At 38.2% G+C, this 23,992-nt stretch overlaps 1 protein-coding gene and 1 pseudogene across 2 annotated transcripts; both read left to right on the forward strand.

Annotated features, from left to right (window-relative positions):
- The first annotated feature begins 13,394 nt into the window (after positions 1 to 13,394).
- Positions 13,395 to 14,938, forward strand: LOC149022902 (chalcone synthase 2-like). The gene is made up of 2 exons (XM_089150786.1): positions 13,395 to 13,618; positions 13,699 to 14,938. Exons 1-2 carry the CDS (start codon positions 13,441 to 13,443, stop codon positions 14,688 to 14,690), a joined length of 1,170 nt encoding a protein of 389 aa, XP_089006912.1. The 5' UTR covers positions 13,395 to 13,440; the 3' UTR covers positions 14,691 to 14,938.
- Positions 14,939 to 14,983: 45 nt separating this feature from the next.
- On the forward strand, positions 14,984 to 22,894 carry LOC149022903 (uncharacterized; annotated as a pseudogene). The gene is made up of 2 exons (XR_016172481.1): positions 14,984 to 17,089; positions 22,380 to 22,894. The product of XR_016172481.1 is annotated as an uncharacterized LOC149022903 (transcript).
- Positions 22,895 to 23,992: the final 1,098 nt, after the last annotated feature.

The following is a 23,992-nucleotide window of genomic DNA, read 5'->3' on the forward strand; positions in this document are numbered from 1 at the left end:
TGCAAATTTATCTGTTTTCTTGGTAATAATGGGATTTAGTCTTTTTAGATCCAGTAGCCAAATAACCTTCATGTCTTCTCCACCAAGTGAGCCTAATATTATGAAATATTGAAATATCATGATCAGAAAAAACAACAGGTTACTGGAGAACAGGAGAGACAGGTGATGTATATAACTTACATGCAGTTCATAAAATTCTGAACTTCAGCACACTACCACAACTCAGAAAGTATGCAGCACAGTGCTTTATTAGTTGAAAAAGTTGTAATCTCTCTAATTATTAAGTATAGAGACATTTGTGAGTCATGAAAACAAAATGACAATTTGATCTTCAGTTCTTCACGGTACATAAATGAGGATGAAGAAAGGTAATCCTTATGTCTCCTGCTGCACCCACTGCCTCCTCCCCTGATAGTTCTACAAGCTTTTGAGTAATTTGTCTTCAACTTACACAATCCACTCAAATGTGTGAGGGAAACCATGAATGAACCGAGCCTGGCTTCTGCTGTCTGACATGTAGCTGAGTCCAGACCTCCGAGATTTGGTCATGCATATGATTTGATTCCTAGAATATTAATTTGAAGTCTTTAACTGGAGTAGCTTTGTAGTTAAAATTGAAGCTGACAACATAAAATACTTGCTGATGCAAAATCATCACCAAATTGAGCTTTTTTTCCCTAGGAATAGTCTAGGACTGGATTGTATAAGTATTTGGTCTTTGAAAATTTCGTGAGTTTACTTTGTAGTTGGTCAATTGATGGGCCTGAAATATGGTTAAAAAGTAGGGAGATGGGAATTTGTTACTTTGTTTGAAAGTCCTACCGTTACTTTCTTATTTCTATTTCCTAGTGAGTTTACGTTGCCTAGTATGTCAAGGATTGAGTAAGGCCCTTCCCTTTAAGCTTAGAAGCCTAATTTAGGGTTCGTTTCTAATTTTGAGTGCTACTCTGAGTTTGAAACTATGTCAGCAATGTTGCCATAAATATAGATGGAATTGCTCATTTGAGCCATAAATTGATGAATCAAGTTCTTGGTTTTGTTTATTGCTCCTGGTGAGGTACAATGACATAGCGTCCCTTCCCTTGCTTTTGGTTCTCTCTCTCTCTCTCTCTCTCTCTCTCTCTCTCTCTCTCTCGTGCAATTTTTCCTTCTTGTTGCTTGAACTTCTCACAAGATCAAATATTCTTATCAGCCATTTAACTTGCTGTTCTTTTCAAAAACTGTAAGTTGAATCATCCCCATCCCCAAATCTTCTTCTAACCTTCTAAATTCCCTAAAGCTACTTTGTTTTATTCTATTTTCATACTCCAAAAAATCCAAATTCCTAACTTAGATCTACACCATTCTAACCATTAGAACCATCCCAAACTTTTAGGAATCATTCCCCTATATCATTATTTAATTTCTCCCCCACTAACTTTTTATGGCATATCTCAAGAACCTGCCCCATCCATCCATACCCCCCACCAATAGTCTAAATCTTTCCAGAGCTATCTGACCACCATAACTTATGTTCTTATGTATCCCAATCAACTATTCTAAAATCTTAAATCCTTGTTTTTTGAGTTGAGATACCGGAGCTTCGTTGACTTTAATCTTTGGCTACAGAGTGAGGGATTCATTGTTCAATATAGGGCTGCATAATGAGGGATTCATTATTGACCTTTTGTACTATAGATTGTAAGTGACATGTGTGTACTTGTTTATGTTTGATATGATAGGCTTGTGATGTTTTCAATTGGCTCGTCCAGATGAAATCCCAATAGAAGTATGGAATAGCTCAGGAACTTATGGGCTAGCTTAGCTGACCAAGTTGTTTAATAAGATTATGAGCACAAGGAAGATGCCAAATGAATGGAGTAAAAACATTGTGGTTCTAGTTTACAAAAATAAGGGAAATTTTTAAAGCTATAATAATTATAATGGCATTAAACTGACCCACTATTACGAGAACCAATTTGGCTTTATGCCAGAAAGATCTACAATGGAAGCTTTTACCTTATAAGGAGACTTATGTAAAGGTACAAAGAGTGTAGGAAAGATCTTCATATAGTATTAACCTAGAAAGAGCTTATGATAGAGTCCCTATAGTATTAAGTTGGCAAGTACTAGAGAAAAGAAATGTTGCAAGTAAATATGTGGACATGGTTAAAGATATGTATGATGGTTTCGTGATAAGTGTAAGAACAGTGGGGGAACAAGGTGATGAACTCCCAATTACAGTTGGGTTACATCAAAGATCAACTTTAAGCCCATTTTTATTTGCACATATAATGATAAATTAACTAAACACAATCAAGATGTGGTTCTTTAGCGTATGTTTTTTGCTGATGATATTGTTTTGATAGATGAGACACAAATAGGGATTAATACCAAGTTACAATCATTGAGAACATCTTTGGAATCACAATGCTTTAAACTAAGTAGAACAAAGATATAATATCTAGTGTGTAAATAAACTAAGTAGAGCAAAGATATAATATCTAGTGTGTAACTTTGGTTGGGATGGGGAGGATGATGAGGTGGTGAAACTTGATGTAAATGAGATTTCACAAAGCGATTATTTTAGGTACCTTGTTTCAATCATAAATATAAAGTGATACTGAAGATGATGTTTCCCAAAGAATTAAAATAGGATGGATGAAGTGGAAAGGTGCATCTGGGGTCTTGTGTGATCGCTGTATTCCTTTAAAGCTTAAAAAAAAAATTTAATAGGACCATTACGATCAGATATGATGTATGGTGTAGAGTGGTGGGTTGTTAAGAAGCATCATATAGATGAACTCAATGTAGAAGAAATAAGAACGTTATGGATGAGTGGCAAAACTAGGAGTGATTATACTAGAGCTGGTTTAGGAGTAGCTTCGATAAGTGATAAGCTACGAAAAAATTGTTTGAGGTGGCATGACTGCATTCTATCAGAGGTCTATGAATGCTCCTGTATGGAGAATCGATTTAATCTTGATTGAAGGAATTAGAAGAACTAGGGGCAGACCCAAGATAACTTTAAGAGAAGTGGTGAGAAAGGATATGCATAGCTAAGGCCTTGTATCTAATATGGTCTCAAATAGAGTGATTGGAATGCAAGAATCCATGTAGTTGACCCCATGTAGTAGGGACAAGCCTTGTTGTTGTTGTTGTATTATTGTTATTATTTTCTAATTTTAACTCACATTTGATTTGAAACGGAACTACAAAGCCAAAATGCATGAGTGTTTGATACTGTCATGCCATTATTTATGTTGGAGGCTTTTGGGACCCTGAAAATTGGGTAGAATCACATGTTTTTTTGCCAACAAAACAATGTGAGTTCTGCATTGAAATACCTCAAACTCATGTACTGTAATCTCTGTAATTGTTCTTTTCATCAAGTAATAACAGTTAGGGTTTTCTTTCTATCCGTTGGTTGCTTCATGCAAAGCCACCATTTTAAAATTAGAGTGGCGTACACTGCTTTTATTTTTCTGGGTGTCTTTGACAATTAGATTCTGCACCACTATATATAGCTTTTCAGAAACATGCTTATCTGCTTATTGCACTTTCAAAAGATTCATTATTACCTACAATGCTTGGACTTTCTTGACATGCATATATGCATAGAGTTTACCCTGTATTTTTGTAGTTCTATAGGTCTTTAGTTTTCAATTTTAATTTCCTTTCAGTATGCAATGGAATCTAAGTTCATGGAGCTTATTACATTTATTTTTCTGTTCTATAGGTCTTCTAATTGTCAACTGTGGAAGCAGAATCATTGATGCTTGAAGGCTAAAATGATGAGCACTAAAATGGTATTAACATATAGGCGGAAACGGACATCTTCAAGACCAGAACCCGCACGTCGAACTTAGTGTGTTTATTCAACTTCTAGCACCCCAAGTGATATTCATGCAACAAGCCTTGGCCAGCATGATGGGTCAAGGAAAAATTCACCAGAAAATCATGAAGAAGATGCTGGGGTAAGAATAAAAACTTTAGACTGTCTGACATATTTACTGGAGAAGCACACAGACCTCATTGATCATAATGGTGATGGGGTGTATATCAAGTATTGACCTTCTATGGGACTTAATTTATCAACATCATTTTATCTAGGGTGCAATTCAACAATCTGACTGCTGCTTGTTTCACTATAAAATGTCTAAGCTAATGACGGAGCTAGAAATTGTTTAGTGCTGTTGGGTGTGTTTTCCCAGAAATGATACATTGGAAGAATAAATGATACATTGGAAGAATCTTTTGGGTCTTCTAATATCAATAGGTTGATTGTTTCACTCCTGTATCTTCCAAAAGGGAAAAAAGATCTCTGAGAGTTGTTTCACGGATCCAAAAAAGAGAGTACCTGGGTTCTCCCAATAACTAAAAAGTGTATCATGACTGAATCTAACTAGGGTTCACAGTGGTGGTAGAACCAAATCGGAAAAAATAGGGATTCTAGTTGTAAGATAGCTAATTAACTTTGATCCAATAAGATTTTTCTTTTTCTGGTCTGAGAAATTCGATAAGATTTTTGACCATTATGAAAAAAAAATTCTGTACATTTTACTTCTCAAATTGATTTGTCATGAAAGGAACTTCCTGTTCATTAAATATGTAACCTCTTCAGTAAGTTTCTTGATGTTCCTTGAAAGGTTTTTGAGCACATCACACTTGGATACTTTAGGCTATTTTTCCACGAGCTGCTGGAGGAAACCCAGAGATACTTTTGAGCACTTGATTTGTTTCTGTACTTTTCAATAAGGCTGGGGAATAATGCCTGCACTCTTCTTATTAAACTAGTGTTTATGATGATTGGATGAGGCATCTAAGGAGATCAACTGTAGAAGTTTATTTTGAATGAATTCTAATGGTAAATTTGGGCTCTGGAAGGGTTTTACTGACAACCAAAATAAGAAAGGGGGAATGCTTAGGAACTAGGAAGTTAGGATTAGGATATTAGAAGGTTTAAAAGTAGAAATTTGGAAGAGGATCAATACTTACTTTTTTGGTTATCTATTCTAAGGCTGGACAGTTAAGTATATCAAGGATTTGATTGCTTGCAATCAAATTGGATCTAGACAGTGTGGTTGTTCTTAAAACTAGTGAAGACGTAGCTTGGTTGGGGACCTCCTGTGCTTCACACATCAAGGATTGACTGATTATACACCCCAATCTTACCTGATAGATCACACACTAAACTGAAAAGTCTCAGGAGGGAAAAAAGAAGCAGCAGCTTGCACAGCAAATATTGAAAATCTGAGTTGTATCTTTGCGCCAATGATAGGATATATTTGTAATGAGCCAAGAGATTAATCCTATTCCAAATTACAATTGGAAAGCAACTTAAAAATAAGGCAAAATTCTACCCTCAAGTCAAAAAGATGGGCAGGGCATAAACTACCCTAACCCCCTTCCCCCACCAAAAAGAATAAAAGAACCATAGAATTAAAAACCGCTCTTATACTATGCTAAGATTGAAACACACATTTAGAACAAAAAAAACATGAAAATAAATGATGCAGCTCTAGATTGAATAGGACCATGATGCCAATTGCCAATACCTGATCGGTCTAATCACTTCTGGTCCATCCCAAAAGAACCGGTCCTATGGGGATTGCTCCAACCAGAGTTAGACTTAATTCAGTATTCTATTTCAGTGTTTATTTTAGTCTTTTACTTGTTCTGTTATTCCTACATAAGAGTGAGTTAGACTTTGGTTAGGATTTTGATTTCAATTAGGATGGATTTGTATTTTATTTCCTTTTTTAATAGATTGTATTAGGATACAATTTTCAGATTGAATAGAACAGATTGAGTTATGTTTGTGAGAGCCAGTATGGCTGGTGACTGGTGTGAGTGAGCACTCCCTTCTCTCTTCCTCCTCTTCTAATTCTTCTTATACTCCCTCCATTACAGCTCACACTAGCAGCCATATACCAGGCCTACATCAGATCAACAACTAGGGGCCATGGATCTTTATAAGAACGTTAGACTTAAAGTTTTAGGGATTTTTGGTAGTTGATTGGTTGCATAAGAATATGGGTTTTATTGGTCGGATGGGGACGAAACTTGTAGAGAACACAGGTAATGATACATGGGGAAGTCCCCTAAGGTTTGGGATGAAACTTGTAGAGAGCTTACGTAATGATATGTGAGGATGATCCCTAAAGTTTGGGATTGTTCTAACAGTCAGATAGGTGTTGATCTGAGTTTGAAATTTGGGTTTTTAGGAATACAGAAAATAGACAAATAAAGGAGGTCAAGGTTAAGGAAATTCAGAAGGTTTGAAGATTACAAAAGGAAGAACTGGGGTTGGGGATAATTCAACTTACTTTTGTTGAAGATGTTTTTGAACATCAGGTTGAATGAGGAAATATATTCTTGGAAGAAGAAAAGAGGAAATAAGATATCACATAAAAGAGGAGACGGGAGGAGATGCCATATTGTTGTACCAATTATAAGCTACTTTACATAGGTCTTAGAGTTTAATTTTTGCTACTGTTACAAATTGGAAGCTGGTACCTATTGTGGGGATCATCTTTGATTAGACATGGGGTTGGATAGTCATTACATAGCCTTGCATTATACAGATTTTCAGACACTAAACTGAGTAAGGTGTGTCCTTTTAATGATAGTAATAGTCTGTTATATGTAATTAGCATTCAAATTACAATTATTGTTAATAAAGTGCCACTGCTGTTAGTGTAATATAACACTTCCAGACCATGTCAAATGGTCATTTATGTTAAATATCTATTACCAAGTTAATAAGCTAGAAGGTCAATGGCTAGAATTCCTGCACTAATGCAACCAAGAGCAAGTGGTCAACTTATATCTGTATCTCTTTTATATTCTTCCTATAATAAGATAGCAATGCATTGGCAAGAAGCAGCGAGCACCGGGTGGGGCCTGCTTTCCTGACAAACTTATAGGCTACGAATCCCCCTTCCCCCCCCCCACCCAAAAAAAAAAAAAAAAGATGGAATAAGAAGAAGCTGATTTTAGAGTTCCTCTGTTTAAATTAATTTTTTACCGTTTATCCCAAACACTGATTTCTATATGTTGTCACTGTTGTTTCTTAGGAGGATATTTCTCAGAATGTAATGCTCTATCACATCCCCCAACCATACTTTTACAATTGAAGGAAAACAAATTATAGAAGGAAGGACATAGATAAGTAAAACAAATTAGAATACGAATTTAGAGGAGGGCAAATAGAATCCAATAGAAGGAAAGATGGGAGGAAGGGACCGGGAATCCTATAGGGATTTCTCCCTTCCAAATCTGCCCCTCATGGTAGAAGATCTCTCTCTCGAGCGAGATCTCGCCACCTTGAAAAACCGGGATCTTGGTCAAGATATGGAATTTTTTGGCGTCAACTCGGTGGCCTATCTAGGCGGGTTTTAGGGTCCTAATTGGGCTGAAACTTGGAAATTAGCCTATTTAAGGCCTTTTTGAACACATTAGTGGCCTTGGATTTGTTAAAAAGCAACCCTAAGTATGATTTCTAAGTCTACCCATAGTGTGAAACCGAAATGTTGTACGATTAGGGAATGCAAAATATACAAGATGTAAAATAGAGCCTTTAAGACATAAATAAAAAACAAGTGTATCAAATGCATCAAATAACCTAAATGTCATCAAAATTCCATCCATATGAGTATCACAATCTCAATTTTCAAGAATACAATAATAAAATTATACAACCATTAGAAGTTCTATATAAGTCATTAAATCGTAAGTTCATAAGACAAGCAGAGAATGATTGATCTTCCTTTGATGTTGTAGATGTGCTAAGAGTAGTTGCAAGTGAATATCTAACTGAAATCCGCCAAAAAAAGGCGAAAATTGAAAGTTCCAGTGAGATATGGCGAGATCCACAGTGAGATATAGCTAGATATGGTGAGATCTCGAGCGAGATATCTCAACTGTCTGCTCTCGATCTCCATCTTGTCTCGCTACTTTAAAAAAGCGAGATATCTCGCGAGATCTCCCACCATGCTGCCCCTATCAGTGCTCCCCCTCAAGTTGGTGAATGGGACTAGTCCAACCATCACACGTAATAGTCACCCCATATAGCTCCACATGTCCTCAACCCATAATTCTCCCACTGGTGCTAACTCTCGACCCAGCTTTAGGCAACAAGTTGGAGCCCATATAGGACTCTCTCACCTAGTTTCCTTATATGATTGTAATCTTTATTCTATTTCCTATACATAAAACTCTATTTCATGGAGTTCCTCACAATGATAGTGAGGCTCCTATATTCTCTCTATCAACCACTCTTTGTGGTTCTCTATTTTCTTCTTCTCTTCTCTTCTGCTGTTCACAACTCTATTGTTATCACAACTTTGAATATCTTTTTTATATATATCTATAATCAGAATCACCGGGCTTTTTCCCATTCATCTACGTTCTTCTTGTTCATTATCTTATTCAACAACTTAATTACAAGTTATTCCGCTAATTCCTAAGCTCTTCCACACTTGTACTGGGAGTCTAGGATACCATCTGGTTACTTCTTTTTCTCATTTAAGCTTCATTACTTTCAGATCACCCAATCTTTTCAAGAACTCTGGTTTCTTTTTATTTTTTATTTTTTATTTTTTATTATTGTTATTTTTTTTTTTATAACTGTGTTTTAGATCAAAACCTTATGCAGAGTTGTAATGAACCTTAAATGTGTAATTTCCAAATGAATCTGATAACCAATGCCATGGCATACTGGTAAATTTTTAGTGATGTATGAATCTTTGAGGTCCCTGAATCACCATGACGTGTGATTTGCCAAATAAATTGGGCCTGATACATTATTTCTTTCCATGTCATTTTGATTGATTTTTTTTTTTTACTCTGGACCTCTTTTTATGGCTATTTCTAGCCCCCCCCCCCACCCCCCAACACACACACACACACAAAAGAACCGAAAAGAGAGACTGAAACAACAATTTTCAGAAGATTTGTAATTACATGTTTTTCCCCCGCCTAAACTTCTTGTCACAGTTGTGACATGATCAGCTCATTTATTTCGGCTTCTTTGAGAATGACTGTGTTTGGATAAGGCTGTGGTGTACTAAAATTTAAACAAGTCGGGGTAACATAATCGTCTCATTAGTATCTTGTGCCAATTTTGGAAACAGATGTTCAATGAATTTGCAATTACCACCAGCACTTCCGCAGATGACCAAAAGGATTTACCAATAAAGTGTTCTGGAACATCTTTAACAATGATGGAATTGGTGGTAAATGAAGACAAACCATGCAAGTTGACTGAAGTTACGCTTTCTGTTGGAATGGAATCTCAAACTGATGAAGTTGCTGGTTCAAAGAGAACTGTAAATCCTGGAGTAGGTTTAGGAGTTAAAGCCTTCATGGATTATCTGGACCTATCCGTTCCACCCCATGGTATGGGCGAGTTTGTATTAAATCAAAATGTTGTAACCTTGTAAAACAAACATTCTATAAATTATTACTTTTACCTGATGTTATAGATTCATGTGATACAGTGAAGGGCACTTGCAGTGAACCATCTTCTGAGGCTGCATCAAAAATTATTTTGGTCACAACAAATTCTGCAAATACAAATAATGCAACTGCTTTGCATGAAGAGAAACCTAAAAGAGAAGGTCTATTGCTTTGGGAAAGCAGTAAAGAAACAGTGAAGGAGAGACCATTATTTGATACACATGCTGGTACAAGCTCTTCTCAGAATCAGTGTCAGCAGGCATGTAGGGTCAGTTCTGTTTTGTACTCTCTGCAACACTGCATTGCTTTCCTGTCTTCCTCTGTACCATATCATTTAGGCAACTTATGTTTTGATTCTTCTCTTTTTATTTATTGATTCGTAGGCTTAAAAATATTCTATAAATTTTTTTGCAGAACCTTTCCGAGGATGTAATGATTAAGACAGTCTTGTTAGCGTGCTGGCCATCAGAGGTGACCGCTTGCATGGATTCTGCCCATACTGGATGGAAATATGATCCATGGTAATCAAATGCATACCCAATCTTTTCTCTCCCTTCCTCTCCCTTTGGGATTATCCCTACCCACGGAGCCTGATATTATGGTTAGTGCCTCCAAAAATGAGTCCTCCATTTCGTCATTTCCATGCTGTAGGAGAAGTGAAGGCATTCAAAACTTACCACCTCATTCAGTGCCAGACCAGAGTTCCATCCAGAGAGGCAAGATGATGCTTGGTAGTATTACAGCAAGAGAAAGCGCATTCACGGGAAACCACGGCCATTGGGTGGAAAAGTTCAAGAGATACGCTCCTGCATGGTCAGGTGTAGAGTTGGATTCTCTGTGGATAGGTGCGAGGAGACATGGATGGGGCAACTGGGACATCATGTTAGGGGACCCAAGATTGCAATTCTCGGTGGGGAGGGTAGCAAATGATCTAGCTGAGCAGTGGGATAAAGAGCAATCCAAACTTTTAAGTGACATGCTGATTCAGCCTGCACAAGGTCGCATGGTAGGTGCCCACAATGGTCTGTAGTCCGAAACAGAGGTGGCTAGTAATCGATATGGCGGCGATGGCATAGGAAATTGTATGCCACCAAGGTCACAAACCCTGATGGATGCAACTCTGCTTTCTCTGCAGAATATATACACTCAGAGAGTGAGGAGTTATCCGTACAATCTGCCAGCCGAATACACAGTTGCAGAAAACCACAGTTCAGATAAGTTGTCTCCTGTTTTCAATGGTGACCTAATAAACTTGGTCCTTCAGAATGGTTGTAAGAAGCAACTTCAGAAGAATATGAGGGGTCAACAGGATTGTCAATATCCAAACCATAAACGCTTGAGACATCATACAGATGTTCCCATTTCTCATCAGAGTCCTTTTGACAAATCAGGAAGTCATGATGGTGAAGTACAAGTAACTTCAAATTGTTCTTTGTCATCAGATCATTCTACAGCTGAGTCTTCTGTTAAGGGTAAGCTGCCGCATTGTCTAAGACAAGTGATTGGTCACTCTCCTCCAACTCCAACAGAGCCACCTTTCTCATCCAGTTTCACAAGTGAACCTGCTTTATGATGGCCACAAGCGGGTTATCCCACCTGTTTGCAGTTACAGTGAGCTGTCATTGGCCAAGAAGAATGAAATCAATTGCCAGTTTTGTGACCGTGCAACATCTAACTTACAATTATCCAACCTTTGCTCAAAGGGAAACAGATGTGGTCAAGCTTTATAATGCCTAGAGCAAAGAATCAAATCACATACGACAACTGCTTTGCAGCCAGCACTTTCATATTCTGTCAGTAAAACAAAGAACCTGATTGTCATTGAGAGTAATGCTTCATCGGAAGAGACAATATCAGATGGTTAAAGTGGTATAATGTCGGCAAATACTGGAGTACCTCAAGAAATCTTGGTTTTTCAGGTAAAACAGATGAGAAATGAGAAACATGTTCATTTTTTGTCAGATGACCATCATTTTCTGTCCACTTTAATCTGTTCTATAATTCCTAAGCCGTAAAACAATATTGAACCCATGTTGGACCCAAGAATCTGGAACCGGATTTAGATTCAAAAATCTGCAGCGGGTCATCAAGTAGATCCTTGTGAAGTTTTAACCTATTTCAATGACAAATGATACCTCCATGTTCTTACCGCGGGTGCAGCGGCAACAGAAAAAACAGGGGTTCTAGCAACACTCAGGAGGGGGGCAGGTGGTTTGTGGTGGCTGGGGTTGAAGAACAACACGCAGTGTTGACAACGATGATAATAGATAGACATAACCATACGCACTGTACGTTCTTCACCCCCAAACAAAACACTGCTTATTTTTTGTCAAAGTACTGAAGTTTTGGTGACTGCAAGAATCAGGTCAATCAACCAACAGTATTGCCAATGCAGGGTTGGTAGAATGATATGATCCATACTTCTCACTGGAGAGAGGTCATTGATTCAACCATTATTGACAGGAAAGCTCCCTCTGAGGATGTAATTGAGGTACGCGCAAACTGGCCGGATGAACCTCAGATATGAAAAAAAAAAAAAAAAAACCAACCAACACATGTCCAGTGAGCCTGGTGTGTATGTTATGCATGTAGGCATTGAGCAGTGACACGACATGGTTAAACATGAGGTAGCTGGGACTTGTGGCTACTGGTCTCTTTGCTTGTTTGCACCTTGGGATTGTGAAAAGATCGCTAGCTAACCTCACTGGTCACTAATTAAGAGAAGAGAAGAAGGTAGGGTATGGGGAGTGGAGCAGCAACAGCCACGCCGAACCCAAAGCCCATCATCTGCTAATAAACTTTAGTTAGGTACTTTCTAACATTTCGTTGCGTTGGTGCCAGCTGCCAAGTTTTGGTTCGGCAAGATTCTTGAGAATTAATACTTACCCATTCATCATATATTAAAAAAATAATAATAAATAAATAAATTCTAATTAAATCTTGGGATCTTTTACCAAAAGAAAGAAAAGACTTGGGACCTTCATAAATTACATATCAATTAGGGTTTCATAAATTATAAATAAATTTGGGCACATTGTCTAACTCGATTTTATTTTGTATTTAATTCAATTTGATTTTAACAGCAAAACAAATATAATCTAATATTTGACTTTCAAGTAACTTGTACAATCACGAATGATAATTTACAATTTTTTATTTGAAAATTTCTCCTCTTTTTTTAGTTTTTCTTGTAAAAAAAATAATATATTTGGATTAAAATTATTTATGAGGTAAGGCTAGGTAAGAAAAATGTCTCCTCCTCTCAAATTCTACTTGTGTGGGAGTTTTTGATATCGTATGTCCTTTCATTTTAAAAATACTTAGATTTGTAATAAAATATGTAGAATACTTTGAAATTTGATGAAATTAGCTATCTTCAAACGGACAAGAAAAACGTTAAATCTTCGTTGATATTGAGTAAATGTTTATTCCATTAAAGTTCAGAAACACCTTCATGGATTATTGAATTTTGAAATATACCCTTCTTATGAACCGGGTAGCTTGAGCATTGCTTCAAGCCATGTAAGAGCAAAATTCCATCTTCTATGAGATCCCAATATTTTTTTTTTCAAAATAAATAAATAAATAAATAAATAAACTACCCAAGCCAATGATCCAAATTCGAAACCCACTTAAGATCCTCATTTGTCTACAAATTTAAATCATGATCTAAAATCCTGCTAAAAGGGTTTTTGCCATCGACCGGATCTTACAAGTTTCAAAGAAAAAGATGAAAGCTCACTAAGTGAACTGTGGACCATTACATTACTTGGAACTGTGGAGGAATTATTGGTGTTGATGAATGAAAGCTTTACTGTTCACCCAATTCCCACGTGGAAGTAGATGCAGGCGTGGAAGTAGTTGGTTATATTTACCATGTGATGGTCACCTGTCGTTTCCTCTCTATTTAAGAAGCTCACATTCTCCTCTTCTTCACATCCCAGACTTGCTCCCCAGTATCTCCTATTCACAGATTCGTGATCAGTTCTAGAATCCAAAATGGTGACTGTTGAAGCCATCCGCAAGGCTCAAAGGGCTGAAGGCCCAGCCACAGTCATGGCCATCGGCACTGCAACTCCACCTAACTGTGTTGAACAGAGTGCCTACCCTGATTACTATTTCCGCATCACTAACAGTGAGCACAAGACTGAGCTCAAAGAGAAGTTCAAGCGCATGTGTAAGTCTTGTTGTCTTTCATTCTAATTTTTATTCTCATTACCAGGAAATGCATCATTGGTTACACTTGTGATTTTACAGGCGAGAAATCAATGATCAAGAAGAGATATATGCACTTGACTGAGGAGATACTAAAGGAGAATCCAAATCTCTGTGCTTATATGGCACCTTCCTTGGATGCCAGGCAAGACATGGTGGTTGTTGAAGTGCCAAAGCTGGGCAAAGAAGCAGCTACCAAAGCCATCAAGGAGTGGGGACAGCCCAAGTCTAAGATCACCCACCTTGTTTTCTGCACCACCAGTGGTGTGGACATGCCTGGAGCTGACTACCAGCTCACCAAGCTACTTGGGCTCAGACCCTCTGTCAAGCGACTCATGATGTACCAACAAGGGTGCTTTGCAGGTGGCACGGTTCTTCGTCTTGCCAAAGACCTTGCAGAGAACAACAAAGGTGCACGTGTTCTTGTTGTCTGTTCTGAGATTACTGCTGTGACCTTCCGTGGTCCGAATGATACCCATCTCGATAGTCTTGTGGGTCAAGCTCTTTTTGGAGATGGAGCAGCTGCAGTGATAGTTGGGGCTGACCCACTTCCCGGCATCGAGAAGCCATTATTCGAGTTGGTCTCGGCGGCTCAAACCATCCTCCCTGATAGTGATGGTGCCATTGATGGACACCTTAGAGAGGTAGGGCTCACCTTCCACCTCCTCAAGGATGTTCCTGGTCTCATCTCCAAGAACGTTGAAAAGAGCCTTGTGGAGGCATTTGAGCCTCTTGGCATCTCTGATTGGAACTCTGTTTTTTGGATTGCCCACCCGGGTGGACCAGCCATTTTGGACCAGGTAGAGGCTAAACTGGCTCTTAAACCTGAGAAGCTAGAGGCTACAAGGCACATCCTTAGTGAGTATGGCAACATGTCTAGTGCATGTGTGCTTTTCATTATGGATGAGATGAGGAAGAAGTCGGCTAAAGAAGGGTGGAAGACCACAGGCGAGGGACTCGAGTGGGGTGTTCTCTTCGGCTTTGGACCAGGACTCACAGTTGAGACCGTGGTGTTGCACAGCGTTGCAAACTAAAGAGAATAAGATGGTTGTGAGGCACGAAACTCAAATAATATTCTTCAATGGTTTTCAGTTTTCTTTTCTTGTCAAACTGTATTTTTTGGCATTGGATTCTTGTCTTCTGCCAGATGAAGATAGTAATGTTGTCAACTTTTGCAAACATAAAACAACGAATGATTTTGTGAATTATATTTTGAAAATTTCACTTATATGGTGGAGAAAGTTATGTATACATCTCCTATGTTTGCAAACTATTTAATTTACATCCCTTTTACATTCTTTTACATCCCATGTATTTCAAATTTTACATCAACCATACCGTCTATAAACTTTGTATGGTGTATACATACGATTCGTATACATAATCCTGCGTTGCTTACTTCCAAAGCAGAATATTGCTTCCACCACCAACGGAAAGAATCCTTTCTTCAATGATTGGTTTTTTTAGTTTTGTCTGAACATGCCTTTTTTTATTTTGTTCTTTACCCTTTCTCAGTTCTGTAATCGGATTCCTCTCGCATTTTTCGTTTCTTTCCACACGGGTTTCTAGAGTTACAACTGGGCTTGATTCTTATGTATGCAAATTGATGATTCTTAAGGATTTCTCACTTCTGTTGGATTTGAGGATCTTTCTACAATAGCATAACAGTGCCTGCCTTTGATCCTATTTGAGGTGTTTCAGGTTATCAGAGGCAGAGAGAAATTTTCTTTTGAAGTTATAATTTCTGTAATCTTGTGTGGTTGTGAACTGGGTTTGATTGTATTGGAATTTAGACTCTCTTTAAACATGGCGGGAGTTGATGTTTCAAAATATGCTCACAGCCCTATTCATAAAGCTGTTGCAACGAGGGACTATAGAGCTCTCAGGAGAATACTTGCTGGCCTTCCAAGGCTCTGCAACCCAGTTGAGATTCGAACTGAGGCTGCGTCACTTGCCGAGGAGGAGAAAGCAGAAACTATCTCTGCAGTGGTTGATAGCCGTGATGTCCCTAACCGAGACACTCCTTTGCACTTGGCTGTCAAACTTGGTGATGAGACTGCAACGGAGATGCTAATGGGTGCAAGAGCAGACGCGAGTTTGCAGAATGAACAGGGTTGGAGTGCTCTCAAGGAAGCAATTTTCAACAGGGAAGAAGGTATTGCCATGATTATAGTCAGGCACAGCCAAGCCAATTGTTTGGGCTAATTGGTGTCGTAGACTTCCTCGCCTGATAGGAACCATGAGAAGGATGAGGGATTTCTATATGGAGATAACATTCAATTTTGAGAGCTCTGTGATCCCCTTCATATCTAGGGTTGCTCCTTCTGATACTTACAAGATTTGGAAGAGGGGTGCAAATTTGAGGGCTGATATGACTTTGGCTGGCTTTGATGGTTTCAAGATTCAACGCGCAGATCAGAGTATTCTGTTCCTTGGAGAAGGCTCTGAGGATCGGAAGGTTTCTCCAGGGACCCTATGTATAGTTTCTCACAAGAATAAGATGGTTATGAATGCTCTGGATGGTGCTGATTCTCAAGCCTCTGAAGCTGAGGTTCAGCAGGATGTGGCTGCGATGTTTCAAACTAGCATCTTCAGGCCTGGAATCGATGTGACTCAAGCGGTTTTGGTGCCACAGTCGACATGGAGAATGCTGGAAAAGATTGAAATGGTTGGCCCATGGAAGGCCAAGGTGTATGATATGCAAAATGTGGTAGTGAGTGTCAAGTCCAGAAAGGTCCCTGATGCTACGACAGATGATGAGTTCTCTTCTTTTACTGAGAATGATACTGAGAGTGAGGAGTATGATGACATATTAACAGAAGAAGAGAAAATGCAATTGAAAAATGTACTTAAAATGGAGTCATCAGAGTTGGTAACTGAGGATAGCCATATCGATGGGATTGTTACTCATCGATATGCCTGTTTTGAGCCACGGGAGATCCCAATTGAAGACTTGCATAGTTGTAGCATTGGTGGTGATACTAAGCAAGAAAAGAAAGGGTGGTTTGGTGGCCGGAGAATGTGGGACTTAAAACATGATGGGCCAAAGAAAATGAATCAACCAAAAAGTACCCTTTGTGTTGATGAGAAGGTAAGTGATCCACTTGGTGATTTCCCATCTAGATCACAAAGTGGACAAGGAAGACACGGACACCCTGTGGAGATTTCTGTTCAAGGGGATGAACACCAGAAAGGAAGGGATATGCATAAGTCTTTTGTGAGTTCTGAGAGTGGACAACGGAAGAAGGATGGAAACCGTGAAAGTGAGTACAAGAAAGGATTGAGTCCAACTCTCTGGCTTTCTCCCAATTTCCCCCTCCAAACTGAAGAACTCCTGCCTTTGCTTGACATTCTTGCAAACAAAGTCAAGGCCATTCGTCGTCTAAGAGAACTTCTTACAACAAAGCTTCCACCAGGAGCCTTTCCGGTTAAGGTGCTGACATTCTTAACTAAATCTTTTGCTGCAGGCTGTTTACTGCTTTATCTTGTCATTGTTGCATAGTTAACATTTATATTGTTTCATAGTTAACATTTATATTGTTTATAAGGATCCGTTTTTGGAAAAGTAAGTTCTTCAGATGCTTGTCTTCCAAAAATAATTATTGTGTTTTCTATCAATACTCCTATACTATTGCTGAAGCTTCATAATTATCCTGTAGTGTCTCACTTTTGAATCTAACCTGAAGATGTGGTGTATGTTGCTTAACTTCCTATATAGTGGTAGATACATATGTTTATTTTATTATATAGGTATGCTTGATAGAGAGTTCAATGAATAAGATCAATTCAGTTGTTGAAATCATCTTCCTTTGCATATGCTTGATTTCAGGATGTTTTAATGAAGCCTTGGCCATATTGAATTGGTTAAGCTTTAGCTGTTGTCAAATCCAATATCTATGGGTTAGAAACCCCTCAAAAAAATTAGGAAAAAAAAAATAAAATTACAGCCCAATATTTCTTTAAATGCTAAAGTTGGTCCATATATTTAAAGCCTTAGTTACGTTTGTTTGATATGTTAAAAAGGCAAAGAATATTCTTCTTTTCTAGGTGTTTGTTTGGCAAAGCATTAATTTTAAAAAGTCTTGGCATTTTAGAAGTTTTCTTTTTTCTCACTCCTTAAAATTTCCTCTCCGAAACCATTGAATTTTGTTTTCTCATCTTGCAAGAAAATCTTGCTTTCTAGAACTCCTCTTCTCCATGCCAGCCCAACCTCCTATTAGAAAATTTCAAGTTTTTCATTTTCATTCCTCCCCTTTCCTGCCAAACAGGCAGAGCCTAGGGAGCTATTGCAGATAGGTACCTAGTTATTCTAAGAATATCCAATTACTGATATTCATATGGCCTTTTTATGTTTATGCATATCCTGTTTTGATTGAATTTGGGTGAGGGAAGCTGTAATGAAATTGGAGAAGAATTATTTGTGTAACAGCTTTGTTTGGTTTTGGTGTTCCGAATTTCCAGCAAAACTTTAAGATACAGTATTTATAGTGAATGATAGAAGCCCTTTATCAAAACAAAGGGATAATATACAATTTTTAGATTAAAGAAGAAGTTTGTTGGTTTGACTGTGAGCAATTTCAGGTATGGATGTTCCTGATTTTATTTGGACTTTTACTGTCTGCCAGTCTTGTATTTTGTCCAAAACGAACCATATACTCTGTGGCATCTCAGAATATTTCACATTCCATTTCTATCATCCTACAATATTCTATGGTTCTACATTTCTGCTTGCCTGGTTTTTGCTGGAAGTAGCAGAATCTAAGATAACTGTGGTCAAATTAGTTTATAAAAAAACAAGAACATGTTCGATGAAGGAGTTTTACGCATCTATTGGTAATCTCAGGATATCTAGCAATTAACACAACCAAACACTACAATGGATCTGCCCTTCATCATCAGTCTCTCCCATTAAGAGCCTCTAAGATATCTTGGGACATTAAGGATGGTTAAAACCTCAGCTTTCATTCAATTTAATACATTTTTTTGTCCAAAATTCAGTTTAATACTTTGTACAGGGTATGCATAGGATATTAGTCACATGTTTAGGGTTCACAAAGTTGATATTCACAGATACTGGGTAAACTAAGTAGAGTTGCTTCCATGCTATATATAATGATCCAAAATGCTTCAAAGCTCTCAGTTGCTAGTTGAATTTACCAAATTCTGAACAAGGTGAAGTAAGCAACATTATCGTAACTCTGTCTACTCCTGGGTTATTTTCTCAGTGATGACCATAGAGTTGCTACCAGTACAGACCCACCTCAGAATTACTTCTTGGTTTATAATATGCATCTTACAAACTCCCAATAGATAAATAGCACATTGGGGAAGTAATATATACAAATGACTCAAGGCTCTTCAAAAGTTTGATTGGACCTGCCTTTTATAGTATTTATGCTTTATGATCAAGAGTTTCTCTGGTGATTCCTATTTGGAGTTGCATAGTGATTACCTCAGGGAGAAGATACTATTATCTACAACTTTGGAGGAGCAGTTGCAAGTCTTAACTTGTCATGGCATTTTCCACCAGGAAATATATTCTACAACATATCTTATACATACAGATCTTTGGGCGATCCTTTTTAATGAGGTTTAAAGCCACCTTAGACATGTTTCAGAAAACCAGCAACACAACAAGACAAGGTGAAGGTTGGATCCAGATTTCAAGATAATCTGATAGCACCAGATTAGAGGTCAAATCTGGAAGAAACTTGGGCCAAAAGTGGTACTTTGATAGAAGTTATTTTGATAGAATAGGATATCAAAAGTTGTGACAGATCCCTGGGAAGATAAGTTGCTAGGATATTCAATTATCAGGCACCACTACTTTATGTGTATTTTCCAATAGCTACGTAAGTTGGTAGTTATTAGTAGTCTCAATTCTTTCCTTTTTATGTAGTAGTAACTAGATCTGCCTTCTAGAAGAGTCACTATTTTTGAATTTCCTGGAAGGGGTCAATTATTAGTTTTGTTGCTATATTATAAATACAAGCTTGACAATTTTGGCTATCCTCTATTTAGTTCTCTTAGTGAGAAGCAAACTTTCTGCTGATTACTTCAGCAGCTAGCCAATGTGGTGAAGCAAGGTCATATACCTTCTTCCCCTCTTTCATCTCTTCATATTTATCTCAGTTTCAGCAGCTTGTATGGTGCTTCCATGGGTGAAATTTGAAGTAATCTGAAACTCAAAATCTGTGGTGCAATTCCATCCTTGTTATTTCCGTCCTCATTGATTTACTTCACCAACTAAAAAGGTGGAACCCAGTGCACAAAGCTCCCATGTTTAGTAGGGTCCACGGAGAGTTGAATAAACACGGCCTCACCTCTGCTTCCAGATAGGCTTTTTCCAGTAGTCGACCAAGCATCCAGCAAGTGAGCCCTCACCAACATACCAAGCACGACCTTCAATTTCAATTGTTACTCCATATCTTTCTTACTTTTATTTCTCAGTTTCAGTCCTTGCAACAATATTTTCTTCCCTCTTTGATGTCAGATTTCCATCAAAGATTCCAACCAATCCAACTGTTGAATTTAAAAAGTCTGTCCATTTTATTGCAAATCCCTCCTTCTGGGTCTATACTTCTCTGGTGTTGCAGGTTCTGTAGACGTGAACTTGGAGTTCTGTTCTGAGAAGTTACTATTTTCTGTCCACTTCCCCGCCGCCTTAGGAGAAGTGGTGGGGGGGCCGCGGCCCCCGTTGGGCGCCGGCCCCCTTGGGCGGCTGTTGTTGTTGTTCTTCTGTACTCTATCCTGGAAACAGCCTCTCTAAGAAACTAGGGTAAGGCTGCATATATCATGACCCTCCCAGAACTTTTCAATTCTTTACTTTCCATCTAACCATTAATTTTCTGGGAAAATTTAGCCCAAAGTACTGCATGTATAGGCAAGCTGTCATCCAGTTTTTCCGCCTCATGGTTAATTGCTTCTTTAATTATTGGTCTTCTCTGTTACTGGCCTATTTTTCTACAGTGTGATCATGTCCTATGGATTAGCTTCTGGGTTTGTTTCCCCTGTCATAAAGGGTTAGTGGAACACATCACCTGATCTGTTCCTTCCTAAGCTGCAGATCTGATGAGGGACAGGTACTGGCAAACACTGATCTGAGAAAAACAAACCACAAAAAATGAACTAAGGAAAAGAAAAGCATGGTTAAGGCCTGGGTAACAGAAAAAAAATCTCTTTTGTTGGAAATAAGCACTAAACAACACAAGGATCTCCCTTTCTCTTTTCCATCTCAGACAACAAGTTAAGAGTTGGAAACCAAGCAAGGAAGATAATTACAGGAGGCTAAGAATCTGTATTTTACGACCGGACAATTTAGGATCAGTTAATCAGACAGAAGTCTGGTGGAAACAATAAAAAATTGGATGCTTTTGCAAATTTCATGTTAAGAAATATCACAAAAATTACTCTTCAGTTCTATCTGATTCATTCATTCTTGTTATCTACTGGGGTGATGAATATTGGAGTGACATGACATCCATGGTTGTCAATCCTCTTTAGGGATTCACAGATGCAAAGTAGGTAGTGGTTTTCCTTTTGTTTCTCCTCCGTAGCATTTGCTGGTGGCCCATGAAGTTGCTAGCACTAGCATCAAGGACATGAATACCATCAAGAATGAGAATGGCAAGGTTCATTCTTGAGAACATTCTTAAGATACTAGAAACTTTGGTGAGCTCAAAAAGGAAGAGAACGAAAGCTAGCTTGCTGAAGAGTGAAGCAGCGGCCAGCTTGCTGTAGTCCTAAGTTTGACCAGTGCTGTGAAAGTTTCTCTCCAAGAAGCGTAAGAAAAAACAGTAGCCAAGATAACAAAGTAAGCTGGCCCAAGTATTGCCCCTCCAGTCCCTACATAGCACTGATAAGAACCAGGAGACCTAATACACCTCAAACATTGCCATCAGACCAAATGGGTGCATACACTTAAATGTCAACCGTAATAGCATGAACATGGCATCATTTGGCAAACTCAGTGCATGCACGAGGGAATAGCTTTAGTAATCAACATTGCAGAAGTAGGAGAGCAGATCAAGGACCACCAACATTGGAACAAGAATACGTTATCCTACTTGCAGCTCGAGCACTTATTTCCTCTTTTGAAGATCAAAGGCCTTATTGTGAAGGCTGAAAATCTCATCTAGGGAAATAAGCTTTTGCCCCAAACCAGAAATGACTAAGAATTACCTATTGCTTGGCCCAACCTAATAAAGGTATCTCTTAGATAAGTTGGCAGAATATATTGCCATTGCACCTTAGTGATCGTAGACCAATGGCTATATATCTTTCTGAGTAAGTCTTCCTCTAAGAGGGGGGGGGGGGGGGGGTGGTGGAAGCCATGAAAGCATGAGTGCTATAAAGTTTAACCTGAGGGAGTATATTCTGAATTGTGTTCTATGTTTTCAAGAACACTTTGTAAGATCACAGATCGCATACCAAATGTGAATAGTAATATATTATACATGCTTACGGATGATAATACATTGCACTGATGTTGTTTGTGGTTAATAAATGTGCATATATACAACAATGGTGTTTTACTCCTTAGCTATTTTGCTTGCCATAATGATGTTTGTGCCTTAAAGGTGGGAATAACATGTGGTATCACACTTGCATTCTGAGTTCCTTCTGCCTGCCTTAAGCTCTAAGTTTGACAGATTTTTGAAATATTGCCATACAATATTTCTTAATAATTTTTTTCTGAGATAATCATCTTATTTCATTTCCAGGTAGCTATTCCAGTGGTTCCTACTATAAGAGTATTGGTTACTTTTACAAAATTTGAAGAGTTAAAGCCACTGGATGAGTTCTCCACTCCTCCTACAAGCCCTTGCACTTCAGGTCAAGAAATCACTGCAGCATTGCAATCCTCAAGTTCATGGCTTCAATGGATAAGAACTCCTTTTCTCCATCAAGGATCTTTAACTTCTGTTACCACCAATCGTGTAGAAGATGTTCAAGACCCATTTGTGATACCCGCAGAGTATAAGTGGTTGACAGGTGAAGCAAAGAAAAAAATGATTCAAAAGAAGGACAAGTCCAAGAAAGGAAGAGCTCAAAATCCATGAAGTTTGTTCCATCCTTGAAAAGAAAAGAAAAGGAAAAATGAAACAGACTACATTGTAATCATATTGATTGAATAAAGAAATTAAAACCAAATGTTTGCAACCTCAGTTGAATCAAAAGTCATTCATGGAGGAATATCATTTTTGAGATTGCCGATTACATTAGCAGCTCAACATTGAAAACGTAACAGATGAAGCTTGGTTTCCCAGCAAAACCCAACTTTCAAATCTATATTCAACCTACTATGATAGTACATTAAAAAAGAAAAAAGAAAATAAAGGAGAATATTCATTCAAAAAATAATGATCCAGAAACAATTAATCTCTGAATCCATCTGGATATAATCGGATATGGATTTGGGTAAGGTCACCATTCAAATCGGATCCAATGCTTTTACATCTTGAAAAATAAAAGATCCATATGTTTTAAGTGTACAAAAACACTAAAGACTTAATGCAAAACACTAAAGCCTTTGCATTAAATGATAAAAACTCTCTTCATATGAGCATGCAACAAACCTAAAATGTAATGCACCACATGACAGAGTCCAGATCCTTTGCTCCCAACCTACCCATGTCCCCATGTTCCCACACTAACATGAGTGTGGGATCCACAGACATAGGGTTTGCCCATGTCAAGCCGAGCAGTGTGGGATCCACACTTATGTGAGTGTGGGAGTATGGGAGCACAAGCAGGCTAGTGGCAGATGATCTGTTCTGTTCCTGCATGACCATATCAATAAACATAAGTTATCAAAAATCTATTCATCAACAAATATGAGTAGGCAAAGAATCACAATATTTGAGAATGAAAAGAGGAATGAGAACTTGGTCTAATGGAATTCAACTATTAATATAGCCAAACTCTTTTAAGTCTTAAAATTTTACAAACCAAAATCAAAGGTTCTTATCAATAAAATACTCTCTTATACCCTAAAAGGAGTTCTTTTAGTATTGTATACTGGACTACTGATGCATGCATGCATGCATGGATAAGTCTTGGTCTTTGACATTACAGAATAGTTCAGCGACTCAGAACTGAAAAACGCAACTGATGAAACCTGGTGTCCCAAGAAAAGCCAACTTCCTCACCAACACAGAGTCTTCTCCTCCTGACAAAATTTGGTTTCCATCCATTATTGAGCACAAAAGAGTATCTCACCTTACACAGTGAGCAGACATGTTCTGTGCCAGTATCCATGTCTCTCACAGTAATATCCACACATTGATTATGATTTCTCAGTCTCATTTGCTCATCAGGCAACATAAAAGGGAAT

This window comes from Hakea prostrata, chromosome 3 (assembly GCF_041222555.1).
Source record: "Hakea prostrata isolate BN-2017 chromosome 3, UWA_Hpros_2, whole genome shotgun sequence".
Taxonomy (NCBI): Eukaryota; Viridiplantae; Streptophyta; class Magnoliopsida; order Proteales; family Proteaceae; genus Hakea; species Hakea prostrata.